General features: G+C 44.7%; 1 protein-coding gene across 1 annotated transcript; it reads left to right on the forward strand.

Moving 5' to 3' along the window:
* The first annotated feature begins 8,703 nt into the window (after window positions 1-8,703).
* LOC146208312 (cytochrome P450 2J4-like) lies at window positions 8,704-21,536 on the forward strand. Its single transcript, XM_084592671.1, has 8 exons — window positions 8,704-8,982; window positions 9,681-9,808; window positions 11,317-11,423; window positions 13,089-13,390; window positions 16,171-16,283; window positions 17,189-17,450; window positions 18,332-18,519; window positions 19,896-21,536. Exons 1-8 carry the CDS (start codon window positions 8,765-8,767, stop codon window positions 20,084-20,086), a joined length of 1,509 nt encoding a protein of 502 aa, XP_084448797.1. The 5' UTR covers window positions 8,704-8,764; the 3' UTR covers window positions 20,087-21,536.
* The last annotated feature ends 1,516 nt before the right edge of the window (window positions 21,537-23,052 follow it).

The following is a 23,052-nucleotide window of genomic DNA, read 5'->3' on the forward strand; positions in this document are numbered from 1 at the left end:
CCTACAAGCTCCACCGGGAAAAAAGGGTGTTTCCTTTATTCGTCATTTCGCCTATTGTGGTTGTTGCTGCCAGAGCTCAGACATCCCACGGCCACTGGACGGTTCGCAAAGTTCTGTGAGTGCCCTCATTATACTGCGCGTTTGCGCACAAGTCTAACAGAATGATTGGTTCACGTTTGTGAGACCTATCTTTACTTAATTTGGTCTTCATTTTGTTTTACTGTCTCAGATTAGTTTTGTGCTTTTTTAGCCCCCTGCTAAAAGCCTAATGCATGCAGCATCTGTAAAAAAAATGCCTCAGTACGAGACTTCGTGTCCCCCGTCCACTTCTTGCGATCGTAATTATTATTTGTCCATAAAAAGTGGCGTGCGTTTGTCAAGTTTCGGTACGTAAAGGTGCTGAAATTAACTCCCGTTGTCTATTGATTTAAACCTTCATTTAACTTCTCATAAGAAGTATACGGTTCGTAAAGCATGCCAGGAAGCTTGTAGCTCGTTCGAATTCTAAAGCGCGCCGCACTGCTCCTGTTCCTTTTGATGGTGATTCGTGGCATGCGACTGATGACTCTTCTTCGCGGTTAGTTGTGATGATAACAATAATGATAATACGCTGCAGCTCAGAAAGCTCTTTACTCTTTTCTTCAAAGATTAGCAAAGCCAGAACTCAAATGTTCCTTTCGATTAACCCCCACGTGTGTTGTCACTAAATACTTATCTTGCTTCTACAAGCCTTCATACAACAATAAGGCGCTGGTTTGTAATACGGTCGTTGCTGTCACTGTGTCGTGGTGATCGCAAAGTTCGATTTGTCACCACATCGAATAAAATGAGCAGTTACTGAGCTGATATCGAAGGCACGTACCGTAAATCGGTGTTATGGGATGGTTGGACTGAGCGCGAGCTTTCCTGAAGCTAGGAGGAATTTTCCAGCTGATGCCTCGGGTCGCGAGCTCATTGTAAGAAATGTCAAAAACGCTGTCCTGCCCTGAAATATCTCTTTTGAAAATGCGTTGCAACAATACTGTCCCCGAACCGAACGAAAAGTTTATATATGCAAACAAGTTAAAAACAAAATAAATAGCTATCAGTGCATCTAATGTCGAAACGCGGCGTTATTGAAGTTGTTTAATTAAAACTTCTGTTAATTGCAGAGCACAGAAGGAGGACTTTCCTATAACCTGTGGTGGCTCGCCAACGACAAGCGCATTAATGTAAATTGTCCTCAAAGTCTGCTAATCTTGCGAGTATGCGACCATATATATATATATATATATATATATATATATATATATATATATATATATATATATATATATATATATATATATATATATATATATATATATATATATATATATATATATGTTAGACTAGGCCAATTGCACTTTAAAGAGCTCTGTCTAATCAGATCGTTCTACTTTTCATTGTGACGGGGGAAGGAAAGACGTCCTGTGGGTTCAATATACCTCCTCATGTCATAGTCCTAAGCGGGGAGAGCTTCCATGTAGCGATAAAGCAGTTTGGAATGTACGTAATTTTCTCTACAACCCAGTCCCTGAATACTACACCCCATAAATTAAAGCTCGCAGACTCACTTTCTGCGTGAGCGTTGTCGTGACGCTGGGACAAAGTCGACCCGGCCTTCACTTGGCAGCGTGCAGACACTCCGGGTTGATGAAGGATTGAATCTTCGAAGTTGGTAAAATACATACAAGCAGGTTTAATGGCACTTTGAGAAAACTTATTTACATGAAAAAAGGGTATATCAGCAAAATGGCAAGCGTTAAGTGTTCATAGCAAGAAGCGAGAAGCGAGAAGCGTCTGGATGAGCCGTTTACCCAGGGCTCAGAGCGTCATTTCGTGCTCTGCAACATCCTTAAAACCCCTTATGTCCAGCCCCTCTCTGAAGATGCTGACCAACCAGTTCCAGGGCACGCCCCTCAGATATCGGCATCCAATCGAACACATCACTGCACTGATGGTCTGATGCACTGACTGGTCCGGTATTGTTTCGTTGGGCGTGGTCACTTGTTGGCGGGTAGAGCTTGGGAACGGCGAGGAGGTACATTTCTATTCTTCAGCAAAGATCCGATATGGTGGTTCCGGCAAGTGGATTTCCTTCTCAGAAACCCAAGTGCACGTGCGCGCCACATACTGCTCCCAGCATTGTCCCTTTCCGACAATTGCAAATCTTTCCGCATTCCCGGGAATTCCTCTAATGGCCGTATTCGTCATGCTCATTTCTTGTCCTGTACGTCAGCGGACGTGTCACTCTGTCGTCTCCTTTGGACAATAGGCATTCCTCACTTGACAATAGCGCTTCTCGACGGGAAGGGTGAACAATTGAACAAAAGCACATCCGGCTATTTCTCACAGGGCGACGTTTCTTTGTATTTTTCTTGACGTTCCCTTGACAGGGCCAATTTGGCATTTGCAGGGTCTCGACAGAGCAAATCAGGCTCACACAAAAAGATTCATGGAAACAGGCTCACTTAGAGCCCTTGCACGAGCAGCACATATCCACACCACATATCCATGCCCAGAGGCGAACAATAGTGCGCGCAAGTGCGGACCATGCACGGTCATAACAGCCTCCTCCCCCGCCAAAAGAGTCACGGAGGGCAGCAGTCGCAGCTGCTGCATGAAGAGACGGCTTAATGGCCTGCTCATGAACGCTTGAAGCTCGCTGTTGCTTGTCCCGTTGTCTTGATTGTCGTAGGTCAAATTGCTTGAGCTGTCTCTGAAACTCAACCACATATCTAAGCAAGCACTCGGCTACCCGTCTGAAGAGACCAGGTGAAAAGAAAACTGCCATCGTTGTCCGAGAAAAGCCCACACTCAAGACGTTCAGGACCCACGTATGCCTAGAAAACCAAACGTGCTACTTTACATAGTCACACATATACAAGCGCACGAAAAAAAAAAGAACCTGAGTATCAATTTGGATACATGGTGAGGAGCACCTCGGACCGCTTAGAAACAGCGGTTAAGCGCGTCCGCATTCCCATTTAACTTCCCCTTTTTGTATGTTATTTCAAAATAGTACTGCTGTAAAATCAAGCTCTACCTCAGAAGGCGACTGTTCTTCGATGTCGCCGTTTGCAGCCAAGCCAGGGGACAATGGTCCGTCTCTACGGTGAATTTGGCCCCTCCAAGATAGCACTGCAATTTTTGAATGGCCCATACAATGCAAGCGCACTCTTTCTCTGACGCGCAATAAGCCCTCTCTCTAGAACTCAGTTTTCTGGTCAGGTAGAGCACGGGGTGCTCATTACCGTCGTCATCTCTCTGGCAGAGAACAGCACCTAGCCCTCGATCACTTGCATCACACTGGACCGTGAATTCTCGGTCGTAGTCTGGAGCTCGCAATACCGGACGGGTAATCAGCACAGCCTTCCGGTTTAAGAAGGAGGCTTCCGTTTGTTGGTCCCAGACTACATTTGTCGGTTCTGTCCTGCAGAGAGCGTCGGTTTCTTCTCCGCTGAGGCAAATCGAGTTGTCACCCATCTCCTCGGGAAGGTTTAACGTTAGATTTACCACGGCTTCCCTCTGCACATAAGGCTTCATAAGATTGCAATGATAAATGCGCAATTTACGCCTACCGGGGGTTTTCACTGCGAGAGTTAGAAAGCTTTGCAACGACTTCAGCAGGTCCTTCCCACTGTACTTCGAGCTTATTCTGCCTTGAACCTCTCAGCAACATCACCTGGTCCCCGATACGAAACGTCCTTTGACGGTCTGACTTGTCATAGTACACTTTGGAACGAGCCTGGGCTGACTTCATGCTGGCCTCAATGAGTTCCTTAGTGTTATGTAAGCGATTCAAGAGATTCAGAATGAATTCTACTACTGTTGGGTCTTCTCCGCGCCCCTCCCAGGCTTCGCGCACCATTCGCAAAGGTGAGCGCAGTGACTTTCCGTACACCAACTCGGCTGGGCTAAATCCAGTGGATTCGTGCGGCACTGACCGCAAAGCGAAAAGTGCTGCAGGCAGGCAGGTATCCCATTCGCGCTTGTTTTCATAGCACAGTCCCCTCAGGACTCGTTTGAGAACAGAATGCCATCTTTCTACGCTGTTGCTCTGCGGATGGTGGATCGAGCTATGCACTACCTTAATGCCGCATCGCTCGAGAAATGAGGTGGTGAGGACACTTGTGAAAACGCTACCCTGATCACTTTGGACCTTGGAAGGGAATCCAACTCGTGCAAACACTGACAGCAGCGAATCCACTACACTCTCGGACGTCACGTCGCGCAGCGGAACAGCTTCTGGAAACTTTGTGGCTGGGCATAACATAGTGAGGATATAACGGTAAACTGACTCTGTCACAGGAAGTGGCCCAACTACATCTATTACTAACCGGTGAAACGGCTCGGTAATGATTGGTACTAACACCATCGGAGCTTTCTACTTATCTTGCGCCTTTCCAACCCGCTGGCACGTGTCGCATGACCGTACAAAATTTTCCGTGTCCTTAAAACATCCAGGCCAATAGTATTCTTGCAACAGCCTCTGCTTTGTTTTCCTTATTCCAAGGTGACATGACCACGAGCTGCCATGGGAAAGTCGCAGTACGTCTTCGCGGTACTTTTGGGGAACGACTAATTGGTCCCGCTCTACTCCGCGCTTATCCTTGAATAAGCGATACAGAACTCCCTTTCTCATCTCGAAAGAAATATTCTTTGCTGTCTTAGTGGCGCGGTGGCGCTCCCTTATCTCCTGTATCTTGGGATCATTGGCTTGCTCCACAGCTAAGTCCTCTCAGGTTCCACTTAAAAGTCTCGTGAGATTACTAGACACTGGCGGCAAGAGGTTACTATCAAGAACGTCCTCATTCTGCGTCTCATCAAGCTCACTTTCAAGTTGACTTATCTGAGATGCCTCGCTCTCAAAGTTTTCTGACCCGCTATCTTCCGCATCGACCACTGTTTTAACTGCCGTTTCCTCCGCTGTGGATTTTTCTGGAATGAGCAGTGTAGCTAGTTCTCGCGCCTTTGAACGTGTTAAGGCTTGCACAACTCTGTCTCCGAAAAGGATGCCCCTCTTTCGCAGTAGCATGTCCGATTTGTTGGAAAACAAATACGGATAGCACTTAGGAAGCTTTCCTGAAACGGCAGCCTCGGTTGTTAACTCGCCGAAAGGGCCCTCGATGACCACGTTCGCGATTGGCAAGCACACACTCTGTTCCTCCACTACCTGGCGGATCCATGCACACTGTCCTGTATAGTCGGAAGGCGACACATACGCCGGATGGACAACATCCATCGTTGCGGCCGAATCTCGCAGTACTTTGCAAGGCTTCCCGTTGACTACTAGGTCATGCATGTAAGGTTCCAAAAGCCTCATGTTTTCATCGCAGTCACAGACATACGAGAAAGCAATCTTTTCTTTCCGGCAGTTGACGGCAATGTGACCCTGCTCATTACACCTAAAGCATGTGAGCGGCTTCCTAGCCTCAAGCTTATTCTTTGTGTTCTGCGCGTTGGTCACTTCCCAACTTTTCTCACTGCCGTCCTTTCTAGGGAGTTTGCCTGAAGAAGCCTTCCTTTCTTCGTTTCCAACTCTAGCAAAGTGCCTTTCCTGACGGTTATTCATACTCAACTTGGGATTGCGGGGCCTATCCACTGCTGGGTTGCTGAATTGTCGGCGCGAAGCATACTCCTCAATGAGTTCGGCAGCTTCAGTTGCCGACTTAATGTCGCCTCGGTCCTGTAACCAATTTCTTTCTTTTTCTGGGAGGCAGTTATAAAACTGCTCCAAAAGAATCCCTATCACTGTAGGAATCTGTGCTCTTCAGCCACTCGCCCAAATTGACTCTTAAATTGTACAGGAATTCAGGGTAACTCTCGTCCCTGGACTTAGTAGCGTTCCGAAAACGTTGTCTGAACGCCTCGGCGCTAAGCCTATACTTTCTCAGAAGGCAAGTTTTGACCTTCTCGTAGTTGTCCGTGTCCTCCTTGCTTAGCCACGCGACAACCTCCGCTGCCTCGCAGGGCAGAACCGTCAATAATCTCTGAGACCAAGTGTCTCGCTGGAAGGACAGTTTTTCGCAGGTTCGCTCAAAGTTAGCCAGATACAGACCGATATCCCCTGATATCACATACGGCTGCATGTACTTTGACATCTTGAAATCTGCCTTCTTGTTGAGAAGAGGTACCGCTAGCTGGGGACAATTGCCCGACCTCTTGCTCAACTCTAGTTCTAATTTCCGGAGCTCAATTTCTTGCTCCCGCCTTTTTGCTTCTCTCTAAATTTCACGCCTCTTTCCCTTTTTTTCCCTCTCAAGTTCACGCTCACGCCTCTTTTCCTCTTTTTCCCGCTCTTTCTGCTGTCTGAGTTGCTCCTCTTTTTTTGTCCGATGAGGTTCCATGCTTCACTGAGCTCCTCATCATCGGTTCCCAAATCAGTGATTGCCCTTATAATCAAGAGTTTTCGTGCCAAACCACTTGTATCAATTCCCAATTCCTCACACAATAGCAACAGTTCCGGTTTCTGCAGCTTTTGCAGGTCCATGATCGCTCCGAGTGTCGGCTACTTCCAAAACAACTGTGCAAACTACCAAACCTAAAGGCGTTTCAACACTCTGTACCAGTTCTAAAATCTAACCCTGTTCTAGAACCTGGTCCACATCAGAAGAAAAGCCAAGCACTCACCCACACATGCGATCGATGTTCCGAGCTGCTTTCTTGTTGGACGATTGTTGCTCCTGCTTGTTGCTTGAGATGCCACCTCCGATCACCAGATGTTGTGGCTTGTAGATTCAGATCCACCTCCAATCACCAGATGTTTTGGCTTGTAGATTCAGATCCCAACGCTGGTCACCAGTTGTGACGCTGGGACTAAGTCGACCCGGCCTTCACTTGGTAGCGTGCAGAGACTCCGGGTTGATGAAGGATTGAATCTTCGAAGTTGGTAAAACACATACAAGCAGGTTTAATGGCACTTTGAGAAAACTTATTTACATGAAAAAAGGGTATATCAGAAAAATGGCAAGCGTTAAGAGTTCATAGCAAGAAGCGAGAAGCGTCTGGATGAGCCGTTTACCCAGGGCTCAGAGCGTCATTTCGTGCTCTGCAACGTCCTTAAAGGTCAACTCCGGTGGGTTTTCCATCATTTTGTGTTTTTGGTTTAATTACATTCCTCGGAACGTCCTGACTCGAACACAAAAGACCGTTTTTCGAAATTCCAATTAGAAGTATTTTTTAAAAGAAAAGACAGCAAATCGAAATCGAAAATGCTTTCACGGCCAGAAACGACGTCCCAGGTGAAGAAATAGTGACGTCAAACTCAGTATTAAAGACACACTCGTACGTGCGTTGGATGCTGAAAATAAAGTATGAAAATCATGAAGCATTGCATAAAATGTCTGAGGTAGTTCAATATAAGCCTCACAATTTTATAATCATGCGGGAAGTGGACAGTAACGCCGGTATACTGTTTGTGACGTCAGAAACTCAGTGTTGCCGGCAGAAATAGTCTCAATTTAAGCCATGAAAACAGCATATTTCAAAGTCGTGTTGCGCGCGAACGGATTATCGTACGGCGCCCAAATTTTGTAGAATGCGTCCGAACGGAGAGGACAATCCACAGTAAAATTTTTATTAGGATATTCGAATGTCAAAAAACCCCCGGAGTTGCCCTTTAAAACCCCCTATGTCCAGCCCCTCTCTGAAGATGCTGACCAACCAGTTCCAGGGCACGCCCCTCAGATATCGGCATCCAATCGAACACATCACTGCACTGATGGTCTGATGCACTGACTGGTCCGGTATTGTTTCGTTGGGCGTGGTCACTTGTTGGCGGGTAGAGCTTGGGAACGGCGAGGAGGTACATTTCTATTCTTCAGCAAAGATCCGATATGGTGGTTCCGGCAAGTGGATTTCCTTCTCAGAAACCCAAGTGCACGTGCGCGCCACATACTGCTCCCAGCATTGTCCCTTTCCGACAATTGCAAATCTTTCCTGCATTCCCGGGAATTCCTCTAATGGCCGTATTCGTCATGCTCCTTTCTTGTCCTGTACGTCAGCGGACGTGTCACTCTGTCGTCTCCTTTGGACAATAGGCATTCCTCACTTGACAATAGAGCTTCTCGACGGGAAGGGTGAACAATTGAACAAAAGCACATCCGGCTATTTCTCACAGGGCGACGTTTCTTTGTATTTTTCTTGACGTTTCCTTGACAGGGCCAGTTTGGTATTTGCAGGGTCTCGATAAAGCAAAGCAGGCTCACACAAAAAGATTCATGGAAACAGGCTCACTTAGAGCCCTTGCAACAACAGCACATATTCACAGCACATATCCATGCCCAGAGGCGAACAATAGTGCGCGAAAGTGCGGACCATGCACGGTCATAATAGCGTCGTGTCTTATGACGCAAGAGTAGAAACCCGGCTTCAAAATATGCGACGTTAACTGCACCTGCGCTCAATAAGCAATGCATAAACTGCATTAAAGACGAGTACGTTTCTCATCCTTATCTTATCGTATAACTCCACAATACAAGCTACAATACAGGCTGGTAATATTTCTTTAAGTACGTCACAGTAATGTCTCGCAAAATAACGGTTTGAGGGGCTAGTTGGTGCTGCATCTTGTTTCTAAATAAGATACTAATGTGTCCTTCCTGAAAGCAGACCTGAAAGCAGACTTGATGTTATAATAAAGACATATTCTCCGTCATGTCTCCTTCTCTTTGAAGCGTTTTTCAGCCAGATACTGAGGCACTGAGGCACATCACATCCTGGACTAGACAGTAGTGTCACCATGCTAGGTGTATTCTGGAAGTGCATCGTCACTGGCCTGGTGGCGGGAGTGGGCGTACTCCTGCTGCAGTACATGTGGGACATGCTAAAGAGGAGCCTGCGGAGGGACCTCCCCCCTGGACCCTTCGGCCTGCCGCTCCTTGGCTACCTGCCCTTCATGCCGAAGGATGGCCATCGAGGTGTGGAGGCTCTCAGGGAGAAGTACGGCAACATATTCGGGTACGTAGGTGATGTTTGCTTTTTTAGAGCCTTGTGTGCTGCCTGCACAGCACATACAGTGGAACGTACGGAGCATCAGCCCGCAGTCAAGATTAACGGAACGTCCTGATGACGGTGTCGTTTGCGTGTAGGATGAAGCACGTTTGCAAATACCCGTAGTTCACTTTTAGTTAGCCTTTCTTTTTGTTGAGAACTTGCATTTTATTCTCGCAAAAATTTGTATTTCAACCGCGCAAGAAAAATGTGTGCATTTATCCTGCTTGATAGACATTTGTTATACACAGAAGAGCTATTCCCCGCCGCAGCAGCTTATCCAGAATGGCGGTCGCCTGTGAAAACGCGTTCGCATGTTCTACCCCTATGTAGGAACTACATCCGAATCAGGGTGGAATGCGTGTACATTCCCGGTGTACCTCTGTTGCTTGCGGCAGTTTCATTGGCCTGAGAAGTTTATAAACCTTTAGCTGTGCTCTCTAGAGGCCTGCCACAAAAGCAAAACTAAAAGTACCGCTTCCACCGGAGACGACATTAAAGGGTTTTATAATAATAAATAAATAAGCATATGCTGTCAAACGATCACTCGAACACCTCACTTCTCCAAAATGGCTGTCTAAAGTATGCCTACGACTGTACAGGATACGCTTGTTTCCGTTTCTTGTGTGCGTCACTGCAAGTAACACGGGAATGCATTCATGCAGTGTTCACCTCGGTTGCCGCTACGTGGTGTTTCTGTGCGACTTCTGCTCGGTGAAGGAGGCCTTGTCACAGGATTCTCTGCTCAACCGGCCCGAAGAGTTCCCCTTCAAGGTCAACGAGCATTCTCAAGGTACGCGGATGAATACGGGCTGCGTCTGTTGGAAGAAGCTCGCAAACTCTCTCAACAAGTGTGCGCCTGACAACTTAACTACGATAACAATGCCCCATCATTAAAAACGGCTTCACGCGCACACATCACAAACGCCACTCAAGAATTGGTGTGCCGTCGTCATAAGCGTAGGCACCTTGTTTACCATGCGGCCGGTCTTGACAGCATCCCTGAAAGAACACGTGTTATGCTCGTCTGTCCTCGATGTGAGCGAGGACAGCATACAGTGTTATAGCTTCTTTTACGCGCATCGGCAGTTGTTCTTTGTTATCTTGTGTATCTTGAGACAGTTGGGGCCATGCCTGGAGTGCTCCAGATTGTCGATAAGAATCGCTGTCACTTCCGCCTCACAGGGGTCCCCTCTGAAGGTCGTAAAGAAATCCTATCAGTGATGGTCTCTATCACCACCCTTGTCTTTCCGTTTCCCGGCTTTTGCGAACTTTTAGGAGTTACCTCGCCTCCGCCGTTCTTTCGCTTCACTCTCAATCCTTTTCGGCACTTCATATGATTTTCTTTTTCCCTCCATAGACAGTTTGGTTTTCTAATCCTCAGCACTTAGCAAATATGCATGCAGTTCTATTACCGCCCAACGTTTTGATTTTCAAGTAGCAAAGAGCAGATTATATGGCCTACTGCTAAGTCGTAGGCTAGTTTCGTTAGAAAGAAGCAAGGTGATAATTAGGCGAATATTACAATTCGTCTTCGCAATGTCGTTTTAGAGCTAACAATCGATTCCTATTTTGAAGTCTTGGCACGAGCAGTAATTACGGGCTCCACATGCAATGCGTGCAAAATATAACTGCATAAAAACCACAAGGTTCTGTCTACATAATAATTAAGCACAATAGGGAAAAGGAGGCCTAACCTAAATCAATGCGTAACTGAAAGCGTGAGTGAACGTGTTGTAATAACAAACATTTCTGATGCTCTCGAAATATGTAACAGGCAGCGAAGAGTATGTGTGGTCACAAATTTTCGCTTCATCGCTTAGAAAATTTATCTAAAGACCGATAAAAAAATACAAATGGGCGCTTATAGCAGTGCCATAAAAAGCAAGCAAGTTATCGTCCAAATTCTAACACTTGGTGAAGTTCTTAGAATAGTGCTCAGTCATAGGTTAATTACCTTACAAAAACATGAAGGGAACAATTTAACGAACTGGAGACCATTCATTCACACACCGATAAACAAAACTAAGAATATTTACCAGAAGTATGTCTTTATTGCTTGGATACAATAGCGGACTTATTTCTGCACATTCTTGGCAGTGCCGAAATGCTCATGTCGAAACTTAAGCGGTCTTGGATGTACACGAAAGAAAGTTGTAATATTTGTCTGTGGCTGATGCTCACAATTTTTAGAATAACACCTTTCATGAAGTATTGTACCCGACTAGCTGGTTATTAACCTTTGTCAGGTTTTGCTATCAGTACTACTGAGTGCTTTCTATGAACTCATTCCTCGCGCAGGTTTGATCGTACTGAACGGGCCGTTGTGGAAAGAGCAGCGGCGGTTTTCGCTGAAGCTTTTCAAGAACCTGGGCATCGCCACGTCAGCCATGGAGAAGCACATACATGTGAGACGGAGCGTGGGAGCATTGTCTCATCGATTAATCCGAACATTTTCTAAACACCGCCTACTTAGGCTAATGCAGGCAGTTCGCTGGAACACTTCTATTTGGCGTTCTTTAGATAGTCTAGTGCGAACGGCCGATGACTGGGAATATGAGTCTTTATGCTTCATAGCGGAAATGCGTGCGGTAAGGACTAGAATAATTAACTCGTGCTTTAATTCTCACACATGTAGGTTCAAGACAGTTCGAGGAAGAAGGAAAGGTTTAGGGGGGAATTAGCGTGGGATAGCTTAATTCTTCACTGCGTGAAGCAACAGCTTATAATTTAAAATGTTTAATGGGCTATCTATGGGAATGCGTCAAAATAGTGAACAAAAATTTTAATGTGTACATGGAATGAGACTAATGAAAAATTTTGGATTTTAGCTAATTACCAATTAATTTGCGGAAGCGTGCGCTATATGAATACACGCTTGGAAATGACCCTTTTTTAACTCAAGCTTTCTTGGACACATTTTAATTATTACGTAATTGTAAATTGTTATTGTGCACATGTTTATGGAAATGGTTTACGCTTCCGATGCGTAGCAATTATTTAAAAACAAATTACTGCTAACGCATCTCTAACACAGAGTTTTGACAAAGACTGTACATATACAATGGTCCATCTGCAGAGGTTGCTGAGGAACGAGAGGCTCGAGCCGAGGCTCGCGGTATAGTGCCGTGCGTCGGGATGGCGAACTTTCTGGAAAGAGAGCGCTATCCAGGAGAGTTTGAGAGCAACACTAAAATCAGCGTTCTATAAATATGCATACATGCTCGTCTCTCTCAAAGTCCTTGGTTCAATGTGTCGCTAACGCATCTCTAACACAGAGTATTAAAACTGCCACAGAAGGCCAATGCGCACCGTCTTTGAAAATATTAGTGAGGCAACCATAGAACATTGTAATATAGTTTATATGCAGATTTATAGAAATAGCCTCAGCTTCCAACCTGTATAAATATCTGCTCCGGAAATTTGTCCTACGCCCATAGCGAGTAATTAAGACTGTAAAAAACATGTTAGATGTGTTTCTTTTCTTTTAATAAATACCAAAAGACTATAAATCTGCCGTTGGAACCCATGTGGATATGTTGATAGTTATGCTGCAGTTATCAAATATGTAAAAGTTGAAGCTCAAAAGCTCTTTCGCTCAAAAACTCTGGGTATGATGCATCTAACGCATTTGTTATTTTGGCTTCCAAAGGCAACATCGCAATAAACTAAATATTTCAACGTTCCCTAGACTACGCTCTTCATTGACTTCGTGAACACATGAGTAAAGAACAAATCAAGAGCCGACTCTACCTCGTGCAAAGCGGTCAGGGATGCGTTCGCGTTATATTTAAGTTTTCTGCTAACAAAAGCATTGTTCTATAATCCTTAAGCATTCGAACAGGTGTACGGTGCCTTCAGGAGCGCCAGAAATTAGCTCCACATACCTGAATTGACAAGTGGCAATTGAAAAATAGCATGCTCTTGAATTATCCCCTTAAAGCGGTCTAGCTGGCATGTTTAAAACAGCAATCATTCCTTCAAAATATTTGCGGTTACACGATGTATACGCCGTCTTGTGTCCTCGCAAGAAATCAGCAGTCCACAAGTTTGTTATGCAACCGCTTGCGCAGGAAGAGCTGTCGTACCTCCTCCGCGAGCTGGAGTCCGTGAAGAGCGGCCGCATTGCGCCTGTAACTGTGCTGACGCCGAGCACATCCAACATAATCTCGGCGCTGGTGTTCGGTCGGAGGTTCGAGTACGACGACCCTGAGCGTATCTACCTGGACAAGTTGATTGAAGTGATCCCGGCACTAGCCGCCCAAGTGTCGGCCATCAACTTCTTCCCCTGGCTTCGGAAGTTGTTCGTCTTCTTTCGCATGGGCGCCTGCGAGCAGCTGAGGGACGCCCTGGTCCGAAGGGAAGATTTCGCTGAGTACGTACTGCTCGTGTTTTCAACGTCTACGATGTTTCCACTGTGCAATTATATTACTTTTTTCTAAGCAAGTTGCTGACCTGCCTGTATTTTACACCGGCGCTTCAAAAGTGACGTGCTTTCTTGCAGTGTACTTTCTTAAGCGTGCACCCGCTCGGCTTTTGCAAGAGATCGGGAAGCGCAATTAGCTTAATGACGCCTTTTAAACAAAATCCCAATGCTAGCTATTTAGAAGGGTTTTAAGTGCGCCAGGTCTGCTTGCTGCATTAATGAAATAGCATAAAGCGCTTAACAAAATGTAGCAGAAAGTTTATGAGCGTGTATCGCAAATGTGTGAGCGTTGGCTATGGTTGACAACGAAGAATTCTTCCAAAACGTTCTGTCTCTTTTCTTCTCGAAAAACACACGTCGGAGGCGAATGCAAACATGTCTCACACTGTACCGATACTTTCAAGCGAACTTGTTTCGAAAGATCGCTTACAGCAGTACTGTTAATCTGTACGCCTGTTCAAGACACACTTATCAGTTTCCACTAGACATGACTCCAATTCTCGTCATATCCTTCCCTTCTACTGTAGCCACCATCTGAGTTCTCACGCCAGCTGCCATCTGATTCCGCATTACTTCACTCTCGCCATAACTCATCTTTTCCGCGGTAGCCCCTTTTCAGGTTCTCCCAGTAGCAGTCACCTTCCAATTGTGCATTTCTCCACATTTCTCTCGACCTCATCCACCGATGGTAGCTATCCTCTGGGGTTTTATCCTAGCAGTGATTTCCGGTTGCGTATTCTTCCGCTCTTGCCACACATCCCAAGGCGTAGGGATTTGGCAACAACTTTCTGTGGCTATGCGGCCAAAGTACAGAGCCGACACGCACCAGTTCACTGCGCAGCAGGGTATAGTCTCTCCGAAACTTTTGCAAATAGTTTCGGAATAGTGTATCTTTACAGAATTACTCGCGTTTTTATGTTACAGTACTAACCAGCACAACCTGGCTATATTACACCGTGTGCACACCGTTGGCTGCGTCACCTGCCAGCAATTCCGCGTAATATACGTGGGCTGCGTTTGCTATGTCGATCTGATCGCCGGTTCTTGTGCGCTTTCAAAATGAGCGTGTTTTGTGAACGTGCATCGGGTCGGCTATTGATTAGTCGGCAATTTAGGTTCACGCAACTATTCACATGTCTAAATGGGTATACATTTCTGTGTAGTTGGCATCTTGAAACCTATTCGAAAGCACAAATGAAACTTCAAGCATGGTTGAAAATAACAAATGAATCGTGTAAAAAGTACGGCAAAATATTCTGTAGTTTTGTTGTAAACGTGATATTTTCGGTAGTTTTGTAGTACTTTTCTGTATTCTTGTGTTTTTTTTTTTGTAGTAAATTTCTGTTGTCGGTGGTTCCGTAGTACTTTTCTGCTGTAATTACAGGAAAAGTTTAATGTTACTATATAAAATTGTGTTGTCACAACAGATTTCCTGTCAAAAACCGAACAGAAATTCTATCGTAACAAACAATAATGTTTTGGTTTTTTTCCGGCTGGGAGTGTAACCGAACACATAACACATAGAGCAAATTACGTCAAAAGCACAACAGAAACTTAGTTTTCTGAAGCGACTCTTATGTCTGGACGACAGGGCCCCCAGTCTTGAAGCTTATAATTTCCTTGTACGTTATTCCGCTCAATAATTTCGCACCCTTCCCAAATCGTGCTGAGCAACATTCTTGAAACCATCGAAAATTAGGCTGCTTGATACATCTTGTCATCGTATTCGCAATATCAAAGAGTTTCGTCTCTGAAAAAAAGACATCAACATATGACATTACTCTAAATACACAGAAAGTTCGCCCGTTTATAGTTTTTTTCATACACTGTCTCACAGTAACAGGCCATTCGTTCGGTCGCATATATTACAACCACCTCACGTGCCACATCGTATCGATCATGTCCATAAATTTAACCCCATTCTTTCCAGGATCGAAAAGTACAAACGTTCGCCATTAATCTTATCAATGAAAGAGTGGAGTGAATTACCACCAAGATTTGTCATGATAATAGAATCATCTTTAATTCGATCAGTATTACAAACTTACTAGGAATCATCATGCGTGCAATAAATATATTGGATCGCTCTGCTGACTCGTTCTTAATCGCTGTATTCTTCCATTTGTATGTGTTTCACCGCGAAGGCATTGTGCGTATTTATAAAGAAAGTGTGTTATGTCTCTGGATGTGTTGTTACTGAGTGCGACTCCAGCATCAACATTGTTTTTATCAACATTGTTTTCGTTTATTTTTCACAAAGAATTTTGTGCTGGCTTATGTTCCCCCTTCCCTATGCAATGGCCCCCGCATGTTTGTTTTGTTATTTGAATAAATAAATGAGAATAAATCAACATATCTAAACACCTTGGTGGAGTAACACTGTGAGAAAAGTGCTGACCCCGTAGCTTTGGCTGAACAGTTCCAGAAAGCTGTCTCCTGACATAGGCAAACCATCACTTCCAAAAGACTCATTATTTTCTTTGCCTAACTTCCTTCACCCTTTCTCCCAAAGATAGAGAGGCACATTTACTTCTCTCCTCTCTGCTAGATGCAAACCCTGGTGCGCTGCAGACGCCCGACGACAAAGACGCGAAACTGAGCAATGTGCAAACAGTAGCTAAATCTCCCAAAATGCTTTTCTACTCAGAGTCCCTGTCTCGCCCTCTCGGCTATTGTAACTTCAAGCCGAAATCAACTTTTTTCATACCGCACTTGCTTCTCTTTTTCAGTTCCAAGATCGATTTCCATCAAGACACATACCAAGATGGTTTGATAAGGGATTACATAGACGGTTTCCTTGGCGAAATGAAGCAACAAGACGATGGAAACAGGACATTCACCCGTGAGTACATAGTCCTCGATAAGTGAAATCATAAGCAAGATAAATACCACTTTTCTCTCAGTAATAACAGTTATTAACAGGCCTACATGATGAAAGAACATGCTATAATTATTTATTTCTAGTTCCACTACAACAGAAGGGTGGTTCATATTGACGCTGTAGTAATTAAAGTGGAACGAAGACTGGAAAGAGGATCTTCTGAAGCAATATATAGAAGAGCATCTGAACAGCCAGGCTGAATGCATTTCAGAATGCGCCTTTTACCAGGAGCACAAATGCACGGAGTGACAAGAGAATGAAGCCTAAGCATTAGGCTATCCGAAATGACATGCATGGGTTTTGCTACGAGCGCTTGTAGCAGCTCCATGCAGATGTACACAAAAAGTGAACACAGTGAACCAAACAAAATGAACAAAAGGCGAGGAGAGCTTCAATCCGCTAGCCAAAGTTTCGATCAGACGACATGCCTGCGTCTGGGCGTTATGACGAGTCCTCATGTCAAAAGCTATTACCTTTCGGCCCTCGTTCATATTTCTTTATGCTCGCCACAATGCCATCTATGTGTCTTCTCTAACAGAGACTGAATGTAAAATAGCACCGGAGATAAGTGCTGTCCCATTTATTTAGTCCCTTCTCCCCGGTTCTGCACTTTCATAACAGTCTAATGCCCACAACAATGGCAAATATGAGTAAACCAGGATCAATCGCACCGCTAAGCTCTTGTTAAGCCTAGTCAGTTCCTCAGCAAGACTGACTGCGGCTGATGTCCCTAAGCAGTTGAGCCCCAATCGAGTAACGATTGCTGTTTGAGGGACACAAGGTTCCAGCAACTCATTTCCCAAAATTGCTGGTTCTTGCAACACTTTTAGTCCTCTGTGGCTTAGAGTGCATTCTCTCTTTCTCAGGCAACCTCCTGAAGGGCAACGTGGCGTCCTTCTTCGGAGCCGGGAGCGAGACGGTGCGCGCGGCCATCGAGTGGCTGCTTCTCATAAGCGCTATGAAGCCCGACCTGCAGCGCCGCATCCAGGCCGAGATCGACGCGGTTCTCGCGAACGGCGAGAGCTCGCACGTGTCTTGGAGTGACCGTAACCGGATGCCGTACACGCAAGCCTTCATGTGGGAGACGATGCGCTGCAAACCGGTCAACCCGCTCAGCCTGATGCGATAGTAAGTGGAAGACCTTCTTTACGAGTATGCCCTAGCTCCTATTTTTACTAAGTAGATGGAGAAATAAGACATCACTTACGTTATAATAATCCACGTTTAATTTTTCAAGGAAAAGTTTACCTTGTGCTGTCGTGTACTGTCAAGCATGATCGTGATTTTCTGCGAATGGTGGAAAACGCAGTCAATTACAACTTAACGGTCGACAACATAGTTTCCCTGCTGTTTTCTGCAGTAATTCTCGCAAAAAGAGGATACTGAAATCTTAATTAACGGTAAACTTGTGCAATCGCACTTTGGAAATTTTCTGTATGTCCATCTCTTTCTTTTGATCATCGTGGGTTTTCGATGTTGGCCGGAGTACGAAAAGGTGTTGCTTAAACCTGAAAGGTGCACGCAAGTGCAGTGAATAAACCGCGTTAATTTATAAAATTTGGTCGTCAAAAGTCATGGAAGTGCTTCCAAGCTGTAGCACACACAAGACGAGGGACTGAAAACGAGAGGACACACACAGCGCTGTGTGTGTCCTCTCGTTTTCAGTCCTTCGTCTTGTGTGCGCTACAACTTGGAAGTATGAATCAACAAGCCCACGTTTCGACGTCATGGAAGTGCCCGGAGTTAGGAGCCGATTATCACGTCCGAGTACGATAAGTTCGATATTTTTTAAGCGTACTATCATCCGGACGTGACAATGCCATGATATTATCTTGGCCGGGAAAGCATCAAGTTTCTCCACTTACAAGGTAAGAGCATTTAATGTAACCGTTAGAAGTAAGCACTGCAATATACAAACGGACTTTGTTCCCAGTTATCCCCTTAGAGTGGAAAGAACGGGTGAGTTCGATAATATTGCTCTACCATTCTCTCCGCTTCGTGAATTGCAGCGCTGCCACGGACGTGAAGGTGGGCGGTTACGTCATTCCCCGCGGCAGCGTTGTGATTGCCTCGCTCTGGTCCATCTTCTACGACCCTGAATTCTGGGGAGACCCGGAAGTGTTCCGTCCCGAGAGGTTTCTCAGCAACGACGGGACACGTCCCCAGAAGCCGGAGCGCTTCATACCCTTCTCTTACGGTATCTATAGTTGTTCACTAATTTTCACCATACGGAGAACAACATGCGCAAGAGACTACAGAACAGTGTAGTCGATGTTTCAGTAACAAAAGTACACCAATAAACTTAAACTCCGTTTAGGCATGTATTAGCTAGTACGATATTTATGATTTTTTGTGTGTGTAATACAAATGCGGTGTCTGTATTTTAAAATAATTCTCTATAGTCTATGCCACATCTAATATATTTATAACCACGAATATGTAATTCTCCCATAATGGCTTCCGTTCTCGAGGCGCATGACAGTGGCTACGTGTGGAAAAAATTCTAAAGCAGAAATGAATGCGCTAACGTTCTCTTTACGTAGTGTTTATGAATTCAATCAATGCGTTGATGATATTGTTTGATAATGTCAACGAAGAAATTCGCTAAGTTCAAGTTCATATTTTAGATTCGCCTTGCTGCTGACATCGATAATAGACGCAACTTTTAAACTCCAAACCCAAACTTATACGTAAAAGAAAAGGTGAAGATCAGGCTGGTAGCTACAAATCTGCGGAAGACGCGCAACTTTACATTGTTACGGTATGTGCAGAAAGGGACCGAAAGTGTGACTATGTTCGACGACTTTCATTCACAGCCTAAATATCTTTTCCCCTGCTATATTTTACTATATGGCCTCCCTTTTAGAGGCTTTTAAAACGGCCTCAGCGCGCTATTAACTTTTAAGGACAAAAATATGAAAGGAATTTAATCCCATTCTTGCATCAGCTGATTAGAGGGCTTGTTGGTAATGTAACGGCATGGGTGAAGGATAATCCTGTCTGAGAAAACAGCCTCCGTTTCAGAGCGCTGGATCTCCAAGAAAATGCTGAAATCGTTCGCTAGCATCCTCCTACTCTGCTGCACTATATCCACTGCAGGACGAAGGCCTCTTCTACATACCTTCATTTATCCCAGCAATTTGCTAGCTGCCTCAATTTGACCCTTCCAATGATCCTAACCTCATCCTCCTACATAATTATCCGCCACCTCTTCCTACGCTCTCCTTCCTTCGAAATCCAATTTGTTGGCCATATATATGGCGACCATCTGTTAATTTCTCTTCTCGTTCCACGCGCTGTCCACGCCTATTTCTTCTTGTTGATTTCGACTAGAACGTCATTAACTCGAGTTATTTTCCTATATCCTATCTCTTAACGTTACGCTTACCATTTTCCGTTCCATAACCCTCTGCATTGTCTTCAATTTAGCTAGCGTGCTTCATTGTTTAGACAGGCTCATAGTCAAAGGTCCCAACGATACTTTCATGAAGCTAGAACGGACGCTATTATTTATGAAAATATTACATGTCGTGCAGCCAAATGCGCGCCTTATTTATTCCCTGCACTCCGCAGGCAAGCGGTCCTGTCCCGGAGAAGTGATCGCCAACATGGAGACGTTCATCTACTTCACCACCATCCTGCAGCATTTCACAGTAGAGGCACCGCCTGACGGCCCGGCCCTGATGCTGGACGAAGTGCTAGGCATTTCGCTTAGACCGAAGCCCCAGGAACTTGTCTTCCGACGACGAGAAGTGTGTGCATAAATGAACACTTGAGACTGTTGCTTAGAAAGCCCAAGCTCACCCTAACAAGCCTCGCTCAAGCAACATGTGGCATCCCGCCTAAATCGCGGCTGTTGGTGTTTATAACTGATACTTGTCTGCTGCATGTGCTGTACGTAGAGTGAGGTAGCAACAGTAGCGTTCAATGTAACTGTTTGCAGTATTTCATAACGTAGAAGTCAAGTCAAGTCAGGTTCGTTTCTTTCGCGTAGGAGAGCAGGAAACAGGACGAAAAGCTCTGGAAAACAGCTGCCTTATTGCATACAATAGCATTCGAGAAGTAGGAAATGTGACCATCAATCACACAGGCAAATGGAAAAGGACATGTGTGCGTCAATCACACGTAGAGATAGACAAAGTGACGTGTCATTGATAACGTCGTCATTACCCTTAGAATATATATATATATATATTGAATCCGGATCTCAGAGGCAGGGTTGTTAGTTTTTCAGATGACGGTGTTCCGCTGTTTACATAATTAAACATCGTTTCGCAGCTCCGCCTTGGAAGGAAGAAATGTCACAAAAATGCCACGAGAACGCAGAAACTGAGTCTGTCACGCTCATCTCATAACTGTTTTAATGTAGTTCAAGCTTTGTGACGTACCTTCGATATTATGTATTTGTGTGCTTAAAGTGAATATTACCACGAATTTTACAGGACCTTATAACATTCAGCCTTGAATGCGCGTACGGTCTTTCGAGTTTAGCATGGTTAAGTTTAATTCTCGTGCTTAAGAAACGTTGTTTAACTATGTTTAACGCCGTAAGGTTTGATCAGAGATTTGTATTGTCACATTAATTATTTTACGTTATGTTTAGCTTTCACCGTAAATTAGTTGCCTAGTTATTATTATCTCGCTTCTATATCTTCTTGCAGCTAAGCGATGCCAGTGGTAGTGGTTATAACAAGGCCCTTTAAAAGCAGGAATTTTAACAGAAATAGTTCTCAGGTAATCACCACCGGAAGTGACGACATCAGTCCGATTCTCTTTCCTACGAAGTCAAGTGCAGGTGAGAGCAGTTTGCAACTGAAGGTTAATAAATAACTTCTCCAGACATAGTTCCCAAAGCTATAGTAATTGCAATGCGCTTGTCATGGTTGAATTTGATAACACTTAAAAACAATATATCATTTCAGTAGTTGTCCTTTTTTACATTTCATACACAGGTATGGGGTATGGGCTCAAGACCGGAGCGAAGAACGATAGTCGGTAACTTCTTTATTATTTTACATGTTTACGCAATCGTATTGTAAAAACAAGTCACATTCCAGTAAGTAAAGTTTTTTAATGCCTTTATATCTTTTTTTGTCGAGCTTTTTTTTTTCGCTACTCATTCACATGCAGTTCTTTCAGTCACTCGATTCTCATCTATCCACCATGCCTCTTTTGTTTCCATACTTTTACAATAAAGTTTAAAGTAAAAAGTCAGCATGTCTGTTGCGTGTTCTTTACTATTCAACATGTGTGGTCCTCAGTGCTATTCCAACGGCAGAAATATGTATGTCCAGAGGCTTACAACTGGCGGTTTATTCTCCGTATCGCCTTTTCTGATGAGGCACAGGCTGGTATGCAAGCTGCAGTTTTCGCATGCTCGAGCCAATCACCGTGTACTCTATTGTTTCGGACCCGCATAAGCAGAGTCTCGAGCCTACTGCGACCTCATCAGCGCGACCCATGTGGACATGTTACGACGGAAACGCGAGCGTTTTCAACGTCACAGTAAATGTCAACAGCCAGCCCTCTGTCTAGCAGTCTAAGCTTTTCAAGCTAGCCAGTTCTCTATCCTCATGACTGATGCGACTAAATTTGCACTACGTCAGGCTGACAGTCATTTGCCGTCACTGCAATGTGTGTGGATTATATAAAATCATACTCAATCGTGTTCATTGGTCAGGTCATTCACAAACTATCAATGCTATCCCCATCATGCACTTGCTGTAAGTGTGATGTTACGTTACGGTGAGGACAAATCAGCTATGGTTGGAAAAAAAAATACTCCGCAAGAAAATAATTGCAATAAGCACTGCTAGACAGCCCAGTGGAACTGCAGTAGGTTTTTAATTTTGAACGCCGGACGCCACACGTTCAGTTAGCAATGTTTTTCGCTTAGAAATTGACCAGTGGATGCCGATTATGCGAGTAATTCCTTATGAATAACGTCAAGGTTTGTTGCTTAAAAGCAATTGCTGAGCATGCTGGTAAACAAGCGTTGATATACACAGTGCAACGAACGAACAAGGACAAAGAAAGGGTCCACAACGCAAAGAGCTTTGAGGTGTGTGTCCTCCCTTTGTTGTTCTTCCGTAGTGCTGTTTGTATGATAACCAAAGGACGGTAACCACTGGAGGAGGGCTTGGAAACACATTGTTACCTAGTCCTGTATTCCGGCAGCAAACATGCGCATATCCGACTTTAGGACACAATTTACTCCTCTCCTTCACAATATAATTCTCCTCTTAGCGCTCAGTTTTCGGTGACAAACGCCATTTCTCAAAGACATGGTTGATTATAAAATGCCTACAATTTCCAAACAAACTTCCTCACGTAAGTACACCTTAGCAAATCTTTACTAATATTGGGCGAGCATAGACTGCCAGGCACAGTTTTGCCGAAGGATCAAAGAGAAGCGAAAACATGCGAGAGAAGGTGCATGTCCACAATTCCTGCTTCCGGAGTGAGCGCCGTGTAATGGGCCGTTGTGACCTGTGCCAAGCAACGGCTGATCTTAATCATACGTCATGCGTCGGAACACCAATCAGCTGCAACCAACTGATTTGACGAATAGAGCAGGCAATACTGAAAAGAACATGCGCCTCCGATAAACAGCCAAACATGCCCTATAAAGCGCTTGAAACTCACACTTTCGAAAGACAAGTAGTATAGTGCCTATGATATGCGTATATCTTTACCGTTATAAACGAGTAATTACTCATTAGTACCCGCC

The sequence above is a fragment of the Amblyomma maculatum genome, chromosome 1 (assembly GCF_055883805.1).
Source record: "Amblyomma maculatum isolate TAMU_Amacu chromosome 1, ASM5588380v1, whole genome shotgun sequence".
Taxonomy (NCBI): domain Eukaryota; kingdom Metazoa; phylum Arthropoda; class Arachnida; order Ixodida; family Ixodidae; genus Amblyomma; species Amblyomma maculatum.

Excerpts from the sequence above, each read along its gene's own strand:
- LOC146208312 (XM_084592671.1), top strand. The coding sequence starts at position 8,765 with ATGCTAGGTGTATTCTGGAAGTGCATCGTCACTGGCCTGGTGGCGGGA. Across the intron at positions 9,809-11,316 it reads GGTCAACGAGCATTCTCAAG|GTTTGATCGTACTGAACGGG; the intron begins GTACGCGGATGA and ends TTCCTCGCGCAG. Across the intron at positions 16,284-17,188 it reads TGGAAACAGGACATTCACCC|GCAACCTCCTGAAGGGCAAC; the intron begins GTGAGTACATAG and ends TCTCTTTCTCAG.